Genomic DNA, 19,560 nt, shown 5'->3' with positions numbered 1-19,560 from the left:
ATCATAAACAAGGAGAAAACTGAGAAGCAGGTATGGAGTATGGCTCCTCCCTCTTCACATGTCCGAACCTGTCTGCCTATGTGCTTGTTTACCTGTCTACATGTCCAGGTGATACTGAAGGATGGATCTGCTGAAGGGAGAGTTGCTAACAGTGAGGTGGCAGCCAATGAACGGCTCGGTCCAATCGTCCATCGCTACCCTGATCTGTTGCTTCGTCAACACAGTATGCCTGCCTCCCTCAACACACACTCAACTACCAGCAGTGACGTTGACAGCTACAGGGTCAACACGGGCCTGGTTGCAGGGGCCAGTCAAGGTAATAATATTGTAATAATACCCCTACTGCCTGTATTAGTCAGGATGCCCCACTCCTCTGTATCTGCCAGAAAGCCCAGCCCCCTAACTTATATCTGTCAGAAAGATGCGCCCCGTAACGTGTACATGTCACGAAGACCCATCCCCTTACTTGTACCTGTCAGAAAGAACCACGTACCTGTAAGAATGTACTGCCCCTCACCTGTAAAGCAAGAAATAGAATAAATGCAAACATTCAGTCAACCTCCAGCACCTTATTCAGGTAAAGTTTAGTTTAGATGTTGAGCCACTTCCTGTCCACATTCTGAGGTTCTGGTTAGGTTTCAGTCTGGTTTGTCTCCTGTTTGTTGTTTCAAGGGTTTCATGTTGGAGGAAACTCGAGGCAGCAGCTGCAGAAATCCTTCTCTTTGGACGAAACTAAAACAAAAATGGCGTCCTGCATCATCAAGAGTGTTCTGTCTAAAAAGATGCAGGTGGAGCAGAACAACTGTAAAACTTCTCTGCAGAGGAAACCTGCGGTGGTAACAGACCTCCTCCAGCCTGCAGATCAGAGGGTGAAGGAGGGGGCGGGGGGTAAGACAGGGGGGGGTGTATTTAAAGCTCCAGTTCATGTGGTGAGAGACATGCGGAGTTTAGTTAAAAACACCTACAGCCACTTGTTCTCCACAGTTCCAACAACAACACCTGAGAACAAAAAACCAAAAAGCTTCAAGGCGACTTGTCAGGAGGAAAGTCCCCCCCCTACCTACCAGCAGGCTGTGGGGGTCAAAGGTAATGATGAAACAAAGAGGAGCTGTCAGGCTTCAGTTTACAGCAGCTCCTCTGGACAACAAACCACCAAGGTTGCATCTCTCAGCCAATCACAGGACAGGAAGCAGAGCAACAGATTCAGCCATTCAATCACACAGCAGAGACGAGGAAGTGAGCCAACAGTGAACAGCGGTGAGGAAGAGGATGTAACCTGGCCTGTTGTGTTGTTAGATCTGGCCACCAACTCACCTGTCAGCAGTGACCTGTCAGAGCTCAGCCAGTCAGAGAGAACCGGAGGTGTGAGTGACCAGGTAGGGACCTCACCCCCACCCCCCGTGTTCATCCAGTCTTCCCGTCATCCCCCCTCCACTTCCAGACAACCCACGGGAACCCAGCCTCTGCTCTCAGCACACAAACACAGCTCTGTCCTGGGTGTTTCCTCTCAGTTTGCCCCCAGCTCCTTCCAGCCGATCCTCCACTCCTGTTCATACACCCCCAGTGCACTGTCTGCCTTCCCCCCGACCCTGCACCCTCTTGTGGGGAAATTCACCTATGTGCAAAGCCCCATGAGATACATCCAGACCCAGCTGCAGCCTCCCCCACCTGCTCCCACCCTCCATCTCCTGAGGAGGTCTGAGGAGAACCAGAGCAGGTCAACTGGAGACAACTCTGAGCAGCCAGAAAGCTTCATTAGGACCTGCCCACCTCACTGGTCCAGGACCGCAGTAGACCAGGAAAGGAACAGTAACACCATGACACCTACAACACACGAGCAAAATGAGCCACAGAAATGTCAGCAGGAGTTTCTGTGTAGCATTCAGGGTTTCTTACCTGCACAGGTGGGTAGAGACATCCTCGTTGACATGCCAGGTTCTGCTGCAGCACCTGCAGCACCTGCAGCCCTCCTTAGTGGCCCTGCCCCCAGCCACATAATATTAGAGCCTAAAAATGACCAGTGCTTCTATGTGGACACGCTCCCACAACCTCAGAGGAAGATGCTATTGGATCCAGAAACCGGTCAGTATGTCCAGGTGTTCCTACCTGCAGCCAGCTCCTTCCTCTGTGCTGGTGCATTCCCTGTGAGCTGTGTGAACCCTGCCCTCATTGCCCCTTCTGTGATAAACCCCATCCCCGCCCCCGTCCTGTCAGTGATGCAGTTCCAGCCGACAGTCGCTGTGGGAGGGAATACCCCACATGTCCCACCCCCGCCTCCCATTCACCCTGCACACAGCTTTAGATGACTTCACACAGATGATGAAATGCCATCTTTGTCTGCATTTTTAAATTTAGCAAACAGTGTGAATGGAGCTGAGGTCTTTTGGAACAACTCCTTCATAGTCTTTTTACAGCAGCTTTTATTGTGAAAGCTTCCTGCGCTTCCTGAGGTTTTCAGGGTTTAATCACAGCAGCAGCTGGTGGATGTTAGAGGAACTGCAGCACTGATTTGACACACAAAACAATCGCCAGACAAATGTTGGCATTGTCCATTTCCCCAAACCGTGGATATGTTGAGATCGTATGTATCATTATGTTCCTTTTGTTCAAACTCGTTTGTATGTTTAAATTTTTACTTTTGTGTTATGACAGCACTGTGATTGAGGTCTGGTTAGGTATAGGCACAGAACCCACTCGGCCTGGACAAGATCATGTTTTGGCTTAAAATACCCATTTTAGTCATCACTAACATGGCTGGAAACTGTACACCATTCAGAGAACGTGTTGTAAAGCCCCCTGAGGCTTTACAACACCTCAGCCAATAGCAGGGGCTCATGATCTGAGCTGATGGGCTGTTGGTTTCCCTTCGCTCTCCCTACCCACCACCCATCTGTTGGGCTCCCACTGGCAATAAAACAGCAATGGACTGTGCAATAATCTTTCAAGGACTATGTGATACTTTTTATTGGCACCTTTTATTCATTTATTTATGAATTTATATGACTATAGAATATGACTTTTTGTTCTTAACCATGTGCATGCTGCATTATTAACTTTCATCATGTTTTGTATCTAATCTATATATGATAATACAGATTGTGTGAGCTGCTGAGTACCTGAATTACCTGAGAGATGAATGTTATGACAATGTTTTGTTCATGTTTGATTAGTTTTTGATAGCATTTTATCAAATCCAACAACTTTCTCATTCTCTCCCTCTTGCTCTCAAATATTGATAAGATAAAACAGTTGATGTGATATGTATAAAAGTTTCACACGTCTGGCTTCTGAAACTGAGCAACATGTTTGATGTTTGGTAATAAATTAATGTCAAAGACAAATCTGTGGATCCAAAATAGAATGAGCTATTGTTGTCTATTGAGGTGGAGGTGATAGCGTGTAAATAAGTCTACTTGCTGTCGCTGTCTGTGTGTTTATTGGTTATTCTTTTGCTATTAATGTATTTTTTTGGCCTCAAAGCAAATGTCCACGTCTCACTGTGATATGAGTTCACCACAGACTTGGTTTGGACTGTGGGATTTCACTTTTTCACACACTTGTGTATAATTTCTGCTTTTTTCACTCTTTTTTTTCCCAGAAAGTTTTCAACATGAAAGTGAAATGTACTTACTTTGTGTTTTTCTATCTCTGACAGACTTGCAGCATTATTTAAGAGCAGAATTATGTATAATCACCACATGAAATGATGAGTACAGTGAAGTTTTTCAAAATGAAAAAAGTCTAAACTTAAAATAATAAAATAACCTATTTTTATTCGACTATGTTCTATGATAGAATTACATTAATGATGGTCGTTTAAATCTAATTATGACACACTTAAAAATAACATTTACTGTTTATTTGGTGTACCACAGGGTTTTGTACTGGGAACCAGTTTTATGCTCTGTTCTGGAAATTTCAGAAATATTTCAGAAACATGAGGCTTCAGATTTTTTACACAATTCAGATGATTTACTCTTACACATGACAAAAAAAACTGATGACTCGACTGAACTTTAGTGTTTTAAATATTTACTACCAGAAATGAATGATCTCAAAATGTTTGATTTCATGTTTTAAGCTTCATTAAAATAATCACTTCTATTTTAATGTACAAAAAACCAAAAGAAACAAAAAACACCTTGATTTCACCTTCTATCTGATGTACAAATACACAGTTATTATTAGAAATAGTACTGTTTTGGTTAGTTTTTTTTATTATTTTCTATATAACTGAAGATTTTCAGTCTCATTTCTGAAGAATTTACAACAATGGACACAAAATACAAAACATTATGTGAAATATGTAAAAATGTGCTGCCGTCATTCATGTCAATCAAAACTTTGTTTTCTCACTTTTTGCACAATTTTACATGAAAATGTTGATACTTTTTACAGTGATACCTCCTAAACTTGTAATAAAAAATATAATTTATTTTTTGATGATATAAACAAAAATAAATGAAAAGTAAAAAAATTGTCTCTCAATTTCTTGATCAGTTTCCTAAGCTCATAAAAACTGAAAAAAGAAATGATGTGGTGAAAGTACAAGTTATAAAAGAATTACAGCAGTGCAGTACATTCTACTCTGAAGATTAAACGGTTATAATCAGGCTGTGACATCACACTGACAGAAAGCTCTGAGCTGGTTCAGTCTCAGCAGTTTGATCAGTCTCGGCACTTTGTTCAGTCTGAGCAGTTTGTTCAGGCTCAGCAGTTTGTTCAGTCTGGGCAGTTTGTTCAGTCTCAGCAGTTTGTTCAGGCTCAGCAGTTTGTTCAGACTCAGCAGTTTGTTCAGTCTCAGCAGTTTGTTCAGTCTGGGCAGTTTGTTTAGTCTGGGCAGTTTGATCAGTCTCAGCAGTTTGTTCAGTCTGGGCAGTTTGTTCAGTCTCAGCAGTTTGATCAGTCTCAGCAGTTTGTTCAGTCTGGGCAGTTTGTTTAGTCTGGGCAGTTTGATCAGTCTCAGCAGTTTGTTCAGTCTGAGCAGTTTGTTCAGGCTCAGCAGTTTGTTCAGGCTCAGTAGTTTGTTCAGGCTCAGCAGTTTGTTCAGTCTCAGCAGTTTGTTCAGGCTCAGCAGTTTGTTCAGTCCCAGCAGTCCACCCTGTGAACTCAGTTTAAAGCAGTTTCCCCCACTCATCTGATTGTAAGTGAATGCAGCATCAGCTGACCGATAAATCTGTAAAACATGGCAGATTAAAAAAAGACTTCGGTCACAGGTTTGATTCCGGCTCAGTCACACCTTGGTACTGGGCAGGTTGACGTCAGCAGCTTCTTCTTCCTCTTCCTCTTCCTTCTCAGGCGGCGGTGGGTTGTCAGACGCCCGGAAACCTGTGAAGGTGGGGCTGATGGGAAACCATCTGAGCCAGCGAGTCCGCCTGATCACACCCATCCCCAGAGGAAGATCATAGGAGGAAGAGGAGGACGAGGACCTCCATTCAACTAAACCTCGCTCCTCTCTTGAGCCTGAAAACACACACACACACACACACACAGAGTTTATGGGTTTCTCTTCATCACTCAGAGACATATTCACCTCACTCAACAGCTAACTGTGTGTGTCTGTGTGTGTGTGTGTGTGTGTTACCTGGTATTGTGTTGTCGAGACAAAAAGCCAGAAAACCTCCAACAAACATCTCAGTGGACAGAAGAACAGTCAGAATCTGATCCAGTTCTGCAAGACCTAAACACAAACAAGTGATATATTGGACACACATGTAACAACTGATCTGCATCCACACACACATGCACACACTCATTTACCTGTGCTGATGGAGTTGGGGTGTGCGTCCATGTACGTCGGCAGAGTCAGACCGAAGAACATCGAGAACCCGAGAACAAAAAGATTTCTGGACGAGTTCAAGTCTACCAGTTGCAGGTTAGACAGACCGACAGCTGTGATCATACCTGAGAAATACCAGCACGCTTGGATTATAATTACATCGCTAACACACTTGTGTTACCTCATATAACCAAAATAAAACAAAAAATAAAACCTCTGACTGTGACTCACCAAACAATGTGCAGAACATTCCTCCGAGGATCGGATCCGGCAGTGAGGCAAACAGAGCCGTGAACTTCCCGACTGATCCCAACAGGAACATGATGCCTGCTCCGTACTGCACCACCCGCCTGCTGCCCACCTGGAGACAGGGTCAATAATTTCAACAGCCGTGACGGCAGGTGTCAGAAATACAGGATTACATACAGGTCTAGGTCACATGACTCATGTTTGTATATTGAGTGAAATAAGGTTTATTTGTCAGACTCCCAAATAAAAAGATGAAGTGTGTCAGAAAGTTCTTGTGTTGGATGTCGACCTGGATCAGGAAAGACTTTCAGAAAACATGGATTTCACGGTGTGGGGAACTGAACTGACTACTGTCCTGACTTTTCGTGAGGAGTTGGATTAGACTTGGAGGCAAGAAAGAGCAGATCCCTTCACTGCCCTGTAGACCAGAACCAACACAGAGCCATGGTCTGAGTTGTAGAGATTTGGGAATGAGCTGCTGAGGTGTGGGGATGATCAATGACCTCCCATCCAGAACCGGTAGGTTTGTACCAAACAAACCTATCACAGATGGACATGGCATCAGTTACCTTGGTGATGCCCAGAACACCGATATTTGGACTAGAGGAGGTGGAGCCATTTCCTGTCCCTAAAAGGCCGGCAATGATGCAGCAGACACCCTCTGTGAAGATTCCCCTGAAACAAACAAACCAAAACATCAAACACCTGTTTGGGCAAAGTCTGTCGAGAAGATATTACTTCCTTCCTCACCTGTTGATGGCATGGACTGGAGGGGGTGTAGCTCCAGACAGACGAGCGCAGGCATAGTAATCACCTATTGACTCTACGATGCCTGCCATGGTAGCGCTCAGCATTCCCATCACCCCAGCAACCGTTACCACTGGCAACCCCCACTGGCCTATCAGAAACAGAGGAAGCAAGAGGTCAGTTGTATCAAAGAAAAACACTCTGGCTGATCCATCTTCACCTTCAGTCCATCATCATCCTCATCGTCATCATCATTGATTTTTTTAAACCAGCTGTCCTGTGAGCGCACTCTGTGATTGCTTGATTTCAGAGACTGTTGTGAAGCCTGTGATTGGCTGATTTCAGGTGTCTTACAGGGGTAGGGCACTCTGAACCAGGGTGATGAAGTCATGATGTCACCGCGTGCATCGGTCCGGGCCTTATGTCCATACAGATCGGGGTCTCTCGGCAACAGGTTGGTCAAAGTGAGAATATAGCAAATGAGCCAAACCAGCATGATGGCGAGGATGATCTGAGAGATGTCAGAAACTGCAGTTTTTTTCTGTTCGTGTAAAAGTTCAGATATTTAACATCATCACTTGACATTAATATGGTCAATGGACTGTATTTATATCGTGCTTTCGTAGTCTGACGACCCCTCAAAGCGCTTTTAGAAAAAGAGCACCCATTCACACAATGGTAGCTAGGCCACCTGCTCATCAGGAGCCATGTGGGGTTCAGCATCTTGCTTAAGGACACTTCGACATGCTACCAAGGCCAGGGATCGAACCACCGACCTTCACCTGATACATCACCTGAGGGTTTTTTTGTTTACGTATTTGTGTTTTTTTTACAGGAAACATTTTGAAGATCTGGACTCTGGTGGAGGTCAGTCCTTTCTTCCTGCTGTAGACAGGAACAGGAAGTGATGTCGTTTTAAGGTACTGTGCAAACAGCACAATGAGCAAAATACACCTGCAGAGATGCAGAAAGAGAGAGTGAGGCAGCTGGTAGACACAGGGGAAGAGGGGCAGACAGGTGAACAGACAGGTGAACAGACAGGTGTCTCACAGTGCTGACAGGCCCCAATGAGACCCGGCTCTATCTCCAGCTGTGGTGAACACAGACAGGCCGATCAGTGAGACAGTTGGAGTGACGGTGAGTGGGCCGATGTACTCCAGCAGCAAACCTGGCAACCCACACAGACCAATCACAAGCTCCACAATACTGGAAACGATGATGGCCCCCTGGATCTGAAAGACACAAACAAATAATGAGACAGAACAGACTTCCTGTATGGAGCACGAGTCAGCTGGGTTCAGGTCCTCGGTCCAGCTTTTGTTCCCAGTCGGAGCTGAGCCTCGCCTCCCCCTCTTGAATTGGCTGATGATTTGTCAGAACCTCTTTGAGACTGACTGAAAGTGCATCTCCATGACTTCCATGAACTCCCCCCACACCCAACACTAAGTTTTTGTTGCCTCAACCATAGAAGCTGTAGTCTTTCTGGCTCCTTGTAGCTGTCTGCTGCTTCCAGCGTCACCTGGACCAATCAAACCCACTATGCAAATGATAATCATGTACCTCTCGGATGCGTGGCTGCCAGATGTGTGTGGTGTCCAGTGGAAGACTCGAGTTCCCATAAATCTCATCTGCAGTCGAACAAAATCATGAATCACTGTATTAACTGTATGTAAAATCACGAATCATCATCTGATCAGAGACAGACAGACAGTCTCACCCTCACTGGGACACGTCCAGCGGTCCAAGCTGAGGATGGCTTGTGCAGGAATCAAGAAAGCAAATGCACTGGCCTGAAACAGAGGAAGTCTACACACACACACACACGCACACGCACGCGCACGCGCACACACACGCACACATACACACACACACACGCACGCACATGCACACACACACATACACACACACACGCACACACACGCACACGCACACACACACGCACACACACACGCACACACACACACGCACGCACGCACGCACACGCACACACACACATACACGCACACGCACACACACACACACACACACGCACCTTAACTAAGTGTCACAGTTCCCCAGAGGAAACCTCACATGACTCTGAACAACAGTATCCTACCTCTCACCATCAGTCTCACCTGAATCTCAGTGTCACCTGACTCCCTCAGTCTGACTCTCAGAGACTCACTGTTGCACCTGAGTCCTCCAGTCTAACCGAACTCACACAGTCTCACTTGAAACCCACAGACTCCCCTCACTACCCCAGTCTTACCTGACTCCCACAGTGGTCTGGATCAGAGTTGTGAGTCCAACAGTTGTGAAAATGGTTCCAATCAGCTGACTGATGGTGTTCTGGTCTCGACCGACACACATGGCCTCGGCCAGCAGAAACGGTACTGCTACCGTTCCGCTGAAACATGTCAGGTAATGCTGAGGACATATTAGAACAGGTGACAGGTAATATAAACATTGGTCCTTCCTCACTTCTGATGGTCAAACTGGAAAAGACATGGTGTCTCGTGAACTATTTACCAAGCCTGCGTTTGAATCCAAAAAAGCTAGGACACTGCAAAACTTCAGTAAAACACAAAGTGATAACTATCTACTCAACTAAGAACAGCACAAATATTTACTATTCAATACTATTATTTATTCAATATATTCACTGTCTGAGCTCATCATCTTCAGTGATTTCTGTAAATATCTGCTGATTCTGGATCTGATGCAGCAACATGTTTCAAACACGTTGTGACAGGAGCAGCTAAAGACTGGGAAAGATGTGGAACGCTCCAAAAACACCTGTTTGGATCATTCCACAGGTAAACAGGCTGATTGGTAACAGGTGATAGCATCATGATTGAAAGGCTCAGTGGTTCACAGCGAGGATGGAGCGAGGGTCAACACTTTGTGAACACGTGATTGGATGAAGAGATGAACACCTGGACTCAGGAACACTTCAGGAAACTCAGTTTGATCATTAATGACTGATTCTGGTTTTATTCTTATGTTTCACAAAGAGTCCTAACTTTTTTGGAATCAGGGTTTTATATTTTATGTTATCATAATCCCAGTATAAATCGAATAATTCCTGTCTAAAACCAGTCTAATCTCAGTCTAAACGTAAACCCAGTCTAATGCAAGTTTAAACCCAGTAATCAAATTGTGATCCCAGTTTTACCTGTAGTCCCAGTAGAATACACAGGTACCACGGTGGGACGTCTTCGATGGTGTAAATCATGTCCGACCCCACCCTCTGTGCTTCTTCTGGCTGTTTATTCTTTTCATCGTCCCCCATTGGCAGAGAAGTCTTGTTTATGTGGTGGCCCTGCTCCTGTGCCATGTAATCATGACTCTGATTAGACAGACAGACACACCTGTCACTACAGGTAACTTTAGCACTGGTCAAGAACAAGGAGTACCAGAAAGTGGAATGAAATATTAAATAAAATTTAAAATAACATGGAGTCAAATTAGGTTAAAACATCATTTTAAAAACAATAAATCCTTAAAACAGTTCAAGGGAATGAAATGATAAAATAACGTGTTTCATAGAGATTTAAAAGAAGAAATACGTTTACGTCATTTATAGCACCTGAACTCACCTGGACACATGATCACAGAGAAGAAAGTAAACAAATATACTTTATTCATCACTAAAGCACAATGTGGGTTACTTCCTTGCACGTTCAAAATAAAAGCATCTCTGACTGCAAGTCAGGAAAAAATAAAGATCAACATTTATCTCAGAAAAGTCGGTTTACATGATTTTTTAACAGAGACACCATCACGTTGAAAATGTGGTCTCTGCATGTCTGACACAGGTACACAGAATAAACACATACATGTCGCCAAAATATACACACTTGTAAGTACTACTACTACTATTATTGTAGAACTGTGGTTATCAGCACTACTATAAGTTTATGAGTTTTACTGTCTCACGTGTTCTAATGAACTCTGGAACTCTGGAACTTAACCCCCCCAACCCAAACACACACACACACACCTTTACTAAGTGTCACAGTGACCCACCAGAAACATCACGAGTATTCAGTTTACTACCTCCCAAGGACGTACACAAGGCCGGGTACAGTTGCCCCAACAGCCTGTTTGGTCTCTTTGGCAGAGACGCCCCACTGGAGGGAAACAAAATATTCTATTTGCTGTACAAATACACCAAATCAATCGCCATATCATCCAAACTTTTATAACTTTTTGATAGGCATGCCTCCCTGGGGCACAGAGATTGGGTGGCCCAAGGTGGTAAAAAGTTTTTTTTAAGAAGATGACTCAAAGCGATGCTCTGTGCCCCCGTCACATGACACTGTAGTCTTCTGAAGTTAGGACCAATGGGATGCCCTGTGAAAACAAACCTCCACAAAAATTTCTTCACAAAGCTCAGCTTGTCATGTTTGCATCATGTTGCCTTATTATCACATGACATTAGCTAGCTAGCTAGCTGGCTAACATGTAGGAAGCAGAGTTCGGGGGGGGGGGGGGGGGGGGGGGGGGGGGGTATTCTGTTGATTTCCATCTGAAACTCACTGCTAGATCCCACTAAATCCTAAACACGTTTGTTCTGGGTCGATGATCTGTGGCTCTCCATGTGAGAGTCCCACTAATGCAGAGTTTTAGATTATTCAGATTATTATGATGTCATTCATTTAGATTTAGCTGTGTAATGATCTGTATTTAACCTGTGACGGCCAGCTTGAAGGTTCATCTTATCGTACATAAACATTTTATAAACATAGAAACATTCTTCTGCTTCATTAAATTCAGTTTGACACATTATGTTTGAAGACTTCAGATCTTTAAATAAACTCCTGAGAGTCTGAACAAAGTTTGTTCCAGAATCAAATGAACAAAATCAGGTCAATTCACTGAGCAGAGGGAATCAGAGAGGCTGCTACACTCCACCTGTCCCCTGTCCACCTGTCTCACAGTCCACCTGTCCTGCATCCCACCTGTCCACCTGTCTCACACTCCACCTGTCTCACAGTCCACCTGTCCACCTGTCTCACACTCCACCTGTCCACCTGTCCTGCATCCCACCTGTCCTTCAGTCATTCAGTTCAGCTGCCCCACAGTCTTACAATCAACCTGTCCTTGTTCAGTTCACCTGTCTTCACTTCAATCAGATTGTTTTAGATTTAAAATCAATCAATAATCAATAACCACCTTACCGTACAGTCTTCCATTTCACTCAGCTGTCTGAAGTCCTGGACCACTGACCAACAAACAGTGACGAGACAGAGACAGAGAAAGACAGTATGTGTTTCAGGTGAAAGTCCACATAGATTAACAACAGATTATTAACCATCACACACACACACACACACACACACACGTGACAGAAACTTCCTCACCTGTTGAAGTGTGGCACTCACTGAGATAACAGTTTATGATCAGCTCTTTCTGATCGGGGGGGAGTGATAGGACAATTTACTTATGTTGTCTTCTATGTAAGGAAAGACTGAGACAGAGGTACGATGGAACCGTCGACCCATATTGATCCGATTAATTAAAATGATAAAAAGTCATCTATGACAAAGGGCTCAACTTGCCCCCTGCCAGGGGTAACCTGGTCTGAGTCAGTGGGTGATTTGAGCCATCGGGGGATGAACTGACCCTCAGACTTCTTAAGTTTAACCCTGAGCATAATTTCAAAAACTAATTTAATGATAGATTTTCCTTTCACAAACATTATTAATTCTTTCCTTAAAGCTGACTTAAACAATATCGAACCATTAATAGAATCGTGTGACGTTTGCCACTGAGGAAACAATTTGAACATTTCTGTCAAAGAAGGGTGCTCATCCAAAACAATGTCAAATTAATTCTGGACACTGTATTTAACGACAGTTAGCATTGGTTGACCTACTCAGTTATGTAATATCCTGGACGCTGTACCCGCCAAACCCTTCTCTGACCAGTGTCTGAGGACAGGGAGGCTGTTTCTTCCTGCCATGTCTAACGTTAGCTCACACAGTTTTGGCCGTGGGGGGCCAACTTTTTGATGTGATCTGCAAGCTGCTGCTCTTCCTCCTCTGTTCAGACCCTGGTTTCTTCTTCCTGTTCTCGTGTAATCTACTGTTTTTACTTCCTTTACCTCCATCACTTCTCAGGGTTGACCAGTCAGAATACAATCTTTTGCAAAAGGAACTGTCTTTACCAACAGCAGTTTCACAAAGGGTCCCAGATCCCACGTAGTAACATCCTGGTGAAGTGGTGAACCTCATCCCATCCCACCAAGACCACCACAGTACTGTCTGAACTGTGGGGGTCGTGGAACCACATTTTTTATAAACATAAAATAGTAGTGGGAAGGCCTGTGCCCCCTCTCTGTGATACACAACATCTCCTTAATGAGGTCCAAGCCCTGGGGGGAGAACGGGTGGAGCCAGGAGTAACAACATGGAGTTGTCTCTATTTGAGATATCTCCAAAACTGATTGTTGCCTAAATTGAACTGCTCAACAAGATTGTCAGCTTGTTTAAGGACACCTTCTTCATAAATGTCAGATAAAGTTTGAAGACCCACCCCCACTCCCTTCACATTACAGGATTTACCAAAAAGGAGTCTATCCTTATGGGATTGCATATTTGGATTTACCTGACACTTTCCTCCAGATTTCCCGTGAGGAGAGATGAGGGGGTGCCTTTGGTCATTTGGTGGTGTTCTGGCAGATAAAAATAATAATGGTGTAAAGGAGGTGCATACTGACTTTATTGTATACAATGGGGGAGCGCTTTCAGGACATGCACACATTTGAACCATCAGTAAACCTGTTATCTGGGCATGAATTGTTCTAGTGGGGTCGTAGGTACCCTAATGTGAACTCTTTGAGATATGATGGTGCCGGGCCAGTTTTAGTTTTGTTGGTAAGGAGAAAGATTTTAAATTCTTTTCTGGATTGTGAGAAAGTGCGGAGCGGCTGAAAGGGGAGAAATATGATGTTTTTTTCCAGATTGTCAGCTGCTGCATTCTGGAGTAATGTATGTAGAACTGTAATGATCCAGCCAGGAAGTAACACATGTGTGGACGAGCTGTTCTGCATTTGTTATGTTTAGCAAAAGTAGTGGATCTAAAATGCAACACTTAGGTGGGGAGAGCACAGGAGACAAGGTGAAAGTCAACAGTTTTTAATGAACACTGAATCTAAAAACGTCGGCAGAGTCAATGTATCTCCAGAGTAATGGCGAGGCCAAACAGGTGGAGATCCAGTCCTTTTCCCAAGACACAGATCAACAGGGCGTGGAGGCAAACAGGTGGGAGCAAGCACCTGAGCACAAAAAACACAGTCCGGAAGTCAGGCAAGCAGACAAGAAAAGAGGTCTCAAAAAGATTCTTAGGCTTGTCGAGGTCACGTTACCACATGGAGAAACCGCCATTCTGACAAACACTGAGAGAGAGAGACCTTATATACTGCTGCAGTAGGTGGGTCTGGATTGCCTGATAGCGCACAGCTGAGCTCAGGTGAGGAGACCGAGCCCCACCTGTAGCCACGCCCTGCAGAGGAACACACACACTTGACAGAGAGGGGGGAGGGAAAACACAGGACAAAAGGGACAAAACGGAGGGGAAACTGTAGATCCCCACAGCAAATATTAAGGCCTGATGCTGCTGTGGTCCCATCGTGTTTTCCAGCTAATAAAGCCCAGATGTAGTCATCTGCAGTGACTCTGATTATTCTATGCCAGCAGCACGTAAACTGATTCTAACTGTGACTGTTACATTTCAGAAGAGACCAAACCCATACATGTTCTCCAAATAGTTCAACAACAGCTTTGTTTACTTTGGGAATACCTTGGATAGGTGCTTTAGGCTAATGTACAGGAATGGGAAGGGGTTTTAAAGAATGATTAGCCCAGTGGTTGGCTGCTTGAGATGCATTGTATAATAATTTACCCATTTTAAATGTCTTCCTGAAACCAAATATCTCATAGCAAAGATAATGCCATTCCACAGAATCAAATTCTTTTTCAGCATTGGGGTGTGTTGTTGTTACTGTCTGCCCACCTTACATTAATCAGACATTGAATATTATCAGAGGCAAATGTGTTACAAATTAACCTGGCTACAACTGTACTGAGGCAATTTGCAAGGATTTCCGTGTGGTGTATGATTGTCTGACTGGAGACAGGTGAGTCTGAACAGAGCCATCCTGCCCTTTTCCCTGGATCTCTTCACCTCAGCGCCGGTCCTTAATCTGTCTCTGAGATCCAGTTGATTGTGGAGGTGGATGCTTCTGACACTGGAGTAGGTGCTGTGCTCTCTAAACATTCCCCATCTGATCAAAAACTCCATCAATGTGCATTATTTTCTTGTAAGCTGTCTTCTGGAGAGAGAAATAACAACACGCTGGACGGTGTTGCGCTCCCGTTCATTGTGGTGTGGTGTGATACGAGCTTGAGTTGAAGAAATCTTTATTAACAAGCAGCATCAGATCAGATGCCGGCCATCCGACAGAGCTTCAGGGTCAGATCAGAAGACTCTGGCCTTACCATACAGAAAACACAATATATCACATGGCGTTATGTTTTACTCCACCCGTTTCTTTCCTAACTCAAAAACAAGTTCGTATTTTAAGAATTATTTAACTGAGAGGTGCTTTCCCCTCCGACCCTTCTGTCCATCTTCAGGGAAGCTGGATCTCCATGATTACACCTCCACATCTGGTCTCCCTCCATCAGATCTGACCCTGCATGACCTCACATACCACAACCCAAAGTGATCAACCCTTTAGACCACAGTCGACCTCTGATTATGCTTACTCTAACCTATATTTGGTGCAGTGGGAGGCCAGTAAAGAGTGCATTACAGTAAACAAGTCGTCTTGAAATAAAGGCATGAATCCGTTTTTTAGCATCTTCATGATTCATAAATGGTTTAGCTTTAGCTGTTTCTAAGGTGGAAAATGAAGTTTTCATCACCTTGTTGATGTGGGACTTGAAGTTTATCTGAAACTAGGAGAACACCAAGATTTGTAACCTCAGATTTAATCCAGGGAGTTAATTTCCCAGATTATTAAACAACATTTCTTTTACTGTTTAAGGGCCGAGTAGTAATATTTATCTTTTTCCTCGTTTAACTTAAAGACATTATTGCTCATCCATTGATTTATTGCTAGCAGACAGTTAGTAATGGAGTCTGTGGCCGCAGCATCATCTGGTTCAGCACAGATGTACAGGTGTGTGTCATCTGCATAACTATGGAAACATACACTGTGCTCTCTAATGCCACCCAGTGGCAGCATGTATAGTGAGAACAGTAGTGGACCAATCCGTTCCCTGCAACCTGAAAACAGATGTCATGTTTCTCAGACACGTTTTCCAAAAGTTATGTTAAACTTTCTCCCTTTGACTTGAGTTTGAAACCAGTTTAACACACAGCCAGAAAGACCAACCAACTTTGAAGACCACTGACTAAAATATCAAGATCAGTCGCATCGAGCGCTGCACTGAGGTCTAACAGGACAAGAACTGAGAGCTTATTTGGATCACAATTTTCTGAGGTCACGTTTTTTTAGCCAGTTTCAGAGGTCTATTCTGTTCGCCTGAAGTGAAGCAACGCACATAAAAACTGCTTTAGCAGTAAAAATAAACAGACTATGGAATGCATCATTTGCTTTTGACGGAAATTAATCTGTAGGCAACGTTTCTGCACCCATGTCAGCAATCAGCAAAACAACCAAACTGGTGTCACATGCAGCCTTTTTATTGCATTTATCATCTGGAGTTTATACACAATATTACAGTAATATTTTTTCCTGTCATCACATATTTGCATCATTTTCATGTCAGAGGAATAAAAAATGTCTGTGAGAACGGACGGATGATCCATAAAATAATTTCAAGATAATCAGTTCAGACCAGTTGAAACCAGTTCCACCTGCAGATCAGGACTCTGTTGCAGCAGCTCGTAAAGGATCCTTCAGTCTGAGGATGTCAAAGTTGTGAGAAACCAGCCTGACTGCTTTCAAAGGACTCGTTAAATCAGGCTGCACCATTTAAAGCAATGATGTAGTAAATGTAATGTGTAAATGTGTCGCTAGCAAACATTTGTAGTGCTTTTCAATTAAGATCAACGAACGATGTAAACAGGAAATGAAGCTCGTGTAACTTCCAAAAATAACTTTCAGAAATTTCAAAGATGAATCTCCTCACATGTAGGTATTTTTATTTTTGTCTGCACAGGTGGAGAAAGCTGTGTGCTTCAGAGTTCGCAGTATTCATACGCTTAAAGAGAGGGAAATATCTATACGTATACGTTAACAGTATAACATTTCAGAATTTGAGGTATGTTCGTTATTTCAGGGACGCATAATTTAAATCTTTGAGACTGAATCAAAACTAAACATCATTTATCAAGTTTGAGGTCGGGTGTGTCGACTGAACTTCATACTTCTTACTTTGAATGGGTCATATTAACAAGCTAATGTTAGCTTTGCCAGTTAGCTACACACCAGTCACACCTGTGGAGGCTGGAAACATGTCGAACTAATCTCCGTGTGTGTTCGCGATGATGGCGACAACGGGACGAGACGATGAAGTGATCGGTAGCTGCTGCAACCGACTGCTGTCTGCTGGCTCCCAGGTTTAGAAACAGAAATGTCAAAACTCTGAACCCATGTCCTCCGCAGGACCTGGGCTCTGCAGGACCAGGTTCTCATGTTTCATAAACCACCAGTTTCACACATTCATCATTAATAAAAAGTCGACAGGACAATGATTGCTCTGGCTGATTGGAGCTGCTGACGTTCTCTGATTGGCTGATCCTGACAGTTAGAGAGTCTCTACGACTGAGTTTGACATTTTATGTAAATCGCGTTTTTTAAGTCTGGTGAAGGTGAACAAATGAGACTCGGTGAACTCAAGTTGTTTCAATGTTAATCCTCACCGGCTGAAACACGTAATGTTTCAGAGTGGAAACTTAAAAACAGGATTCAAACTTCATGGTTATTAAACTTTATATTAACTTTACAGTAACTTTCGACTGACCTACAACAGGGATCGGTTTCCATACTTGATCAATAATCAATAAACCCCCTGCCAATCGCACTGACCAGAGCCACACCAAGAGTCCCCCCCCCCCCCCCCCACTCTTTGTGCTAAACTAGGTAACATGTCCTGACCATCTCTGATGCTGTTTAACACTAATCTGTGATGCTGAGATTGGAGGACGCAGAATAAAACGTGATGTCACTGGTCTGAATCTTGTATCCTTGGAAACGCTCGGTGATCAGATGAAACTGATGCATCAGCGTCGTCTCTTTATAAATATAAACTCTTCACTTAAATAATTCTTTATGTCCATGTGGCTCTGACTCTGGCCACAGCCTCTTAGCCAATCACAATACAGGATTCTCAGGGTCAGCAGCTCTTCAGAGTCGTGCTGTAAAGAGAGAGAGAGAGGTGTCACTGATGATGTCATCAGATCAATACATGTCACTGATGATGTCATCAGATATTTTACATATCTATTCAAAGTTCACTTGAGATAATTGATCTTCCTGAAACGAGTTTAAATATTTTCCTGCATGTTACCTGATTCGTGTTGATTAACAGCCGTGAAGCTGAAGCTGCTGAAACATCGAAGCTCAACAGAAACAAACCTGGAATTTTCTGCTGATTTAAATAATATCTGATAAATATATTCCTACTGTAAACGTAGTCACATCTCCAATAAAAGCTGCAATAACTGAACTTTTCATCAACTTGTTAGCGAACATCCAGCAGCAGTCAACATCATTAATTTGACCCAAACTGCTGATGAAGTTTTCACGCAGTACCCACTGATATATTGCAGTATTTACTGAGCAGCTGCTGGTATTTTCCCACTCTGGTTATCAGACATGCTTTTACCTGAAATCAGCAACACGTTAACAAACGTCATCTGATTTTTCTCTGATTGATACTGAAAATCTTTCAGACTGTCGGTGAGGATCTAACGGATCTGAAGATGAAAACAGAATCGTTATTTTATCGTTGCTGATATTTGTGGTAAAAGCAGCTCTGGAGACCCGTTTACCAAACATCTGTTTGCAGGTGAGAAAATCTGACTGAGGAAAGCAGCCAAAGGCAGCGTGACTGCGACCAGTAAAATCACCACAAGAGAAGAAGGAAGCGTTAAATGACAACGACGACGATACGAAGTTTGACAGTTTTTTAATAGATTTAAAACATCAGAAAAAAACAAGTACACAGATCGACTCTCAGACGGATTCTTTGATTTTTGATTCTCGTCCGTGTTTCCGTGATTTTGTCCCAACAGTTTTTAGTTCAGGATCTCTGATCTGCAAACAGACGGTAAAAAGAGTCTGACAGCTGAAAATACAAACAGCAGAGAGGGAAAATCCACCTTCATCATCATCACCATCGTCGTCGTCGTCACGAGAGCAGAGCAGCCGCCTGTCTAACAGTCAGTGTGTCCTACCTGTCCGTCTGTGAGTCTAATGTCCAGAAACTGAGACCTCGGCGACATGGTCTGCAAAAAACATCTGAGTTTCAAACTAAAAGTCTTTTCAAACAAACAGCAGCAGAGTTTTGTCTCAACAACGACACACTGATCAATAAGTCTGACTGATCGAAGGTGATCGGCTGTGTAACAGACTGATGAACCCAGAAATGTTCCAGCGTCGTGGTGACGAAACAAACCGGAACTACACAGATCTGATCCGACCCTGGACTACAAAGATCTGATCCGATCCTGGACTACAAAGATCTGATCCGACCCTGGACTACAAAGATCTGATCCGATCCTGGACTACAAAGATCTGATCCGATCCTGGACTTGTTTTTCTTTTA

General features: G+C 43.7%; 1 protein-coding gene across 1 annotated transcript; it reads right to left on the bottom strand.

Annotated features, from left to right (window-relative positions):
- Positions 1-5,233: 5,233 nt before the first annotated feature.
- On the bottom strand, positions 5,234-10,091 carry slc23a1 (solute carrier family 23 member 1). Its single transcript, XM_041951693.1, has 13 exons — positions 9,930-10,091; positions 9,024-9,181; positions 8,493-8,581; positions 8,336-8,403; positions 7,826-8,007; positions 7,609-7,729; positions 7,130-7,286; positions 6,779-6,926; positions 6,598-6,703; positions 6,011-6,140; positions 5,761-5,904; positions 5,585-5,680; positions 5,234-5,463 (listed from the first exon to the last, which is right to left on the bottom strand). The coding sequence occupies exons 1-13, from the start codon at positions 10,089-10,091 to the stop codon at positions 5,234-5,236; spliced, it is 1,791 nt and encodes a 596-aa protein (XP_041807627.1).
- Positions 10,092-19,560: the final 9,469 nt, after the last annotated feature.

This window comes from Chelmon rostratus, chromosome 14 (genome assembly GCF_017976325.1).
Source record: "Chelmon rostratus isolate fCheRos1 chromosome 14, fCheRos1.pri, whole genome shotgun sequence".
NCBI classification, from domain to species: domain Eukaryota; kingdom Metazoa; phylum Chordata; class Actinopteri; order Chaetodontiformes; family Chaetodontidae; genus Chelmon; species Chelmon rostratus.
This window is presented reverse-complemented; position numbering and strand designations above follow the sequence as displayed.

Coding starts and splice junctions, on each gene's coding strand:
- slc23a1 (XM_041951693.1), bottom strand. CDS start 10,091: ATGGCACAGGAGCAGGGCCACCACATAAACAAGACTTCTCTGCCAATG. Junction 6,141..6,597: donor GTGTTCTGGGCATCACCAAG/GTAACTGATGCC, acceptor CCCTGTCTCCAG/GTGGGCAGCAGGCGGGTGGT. Junction 5,464..5,584: donor TCTCGACAACACAATACCAG/GTAACACACACA, acceptor GTGTGTTTTCAG/GCTCAAGAGAGGAGCGAGGT.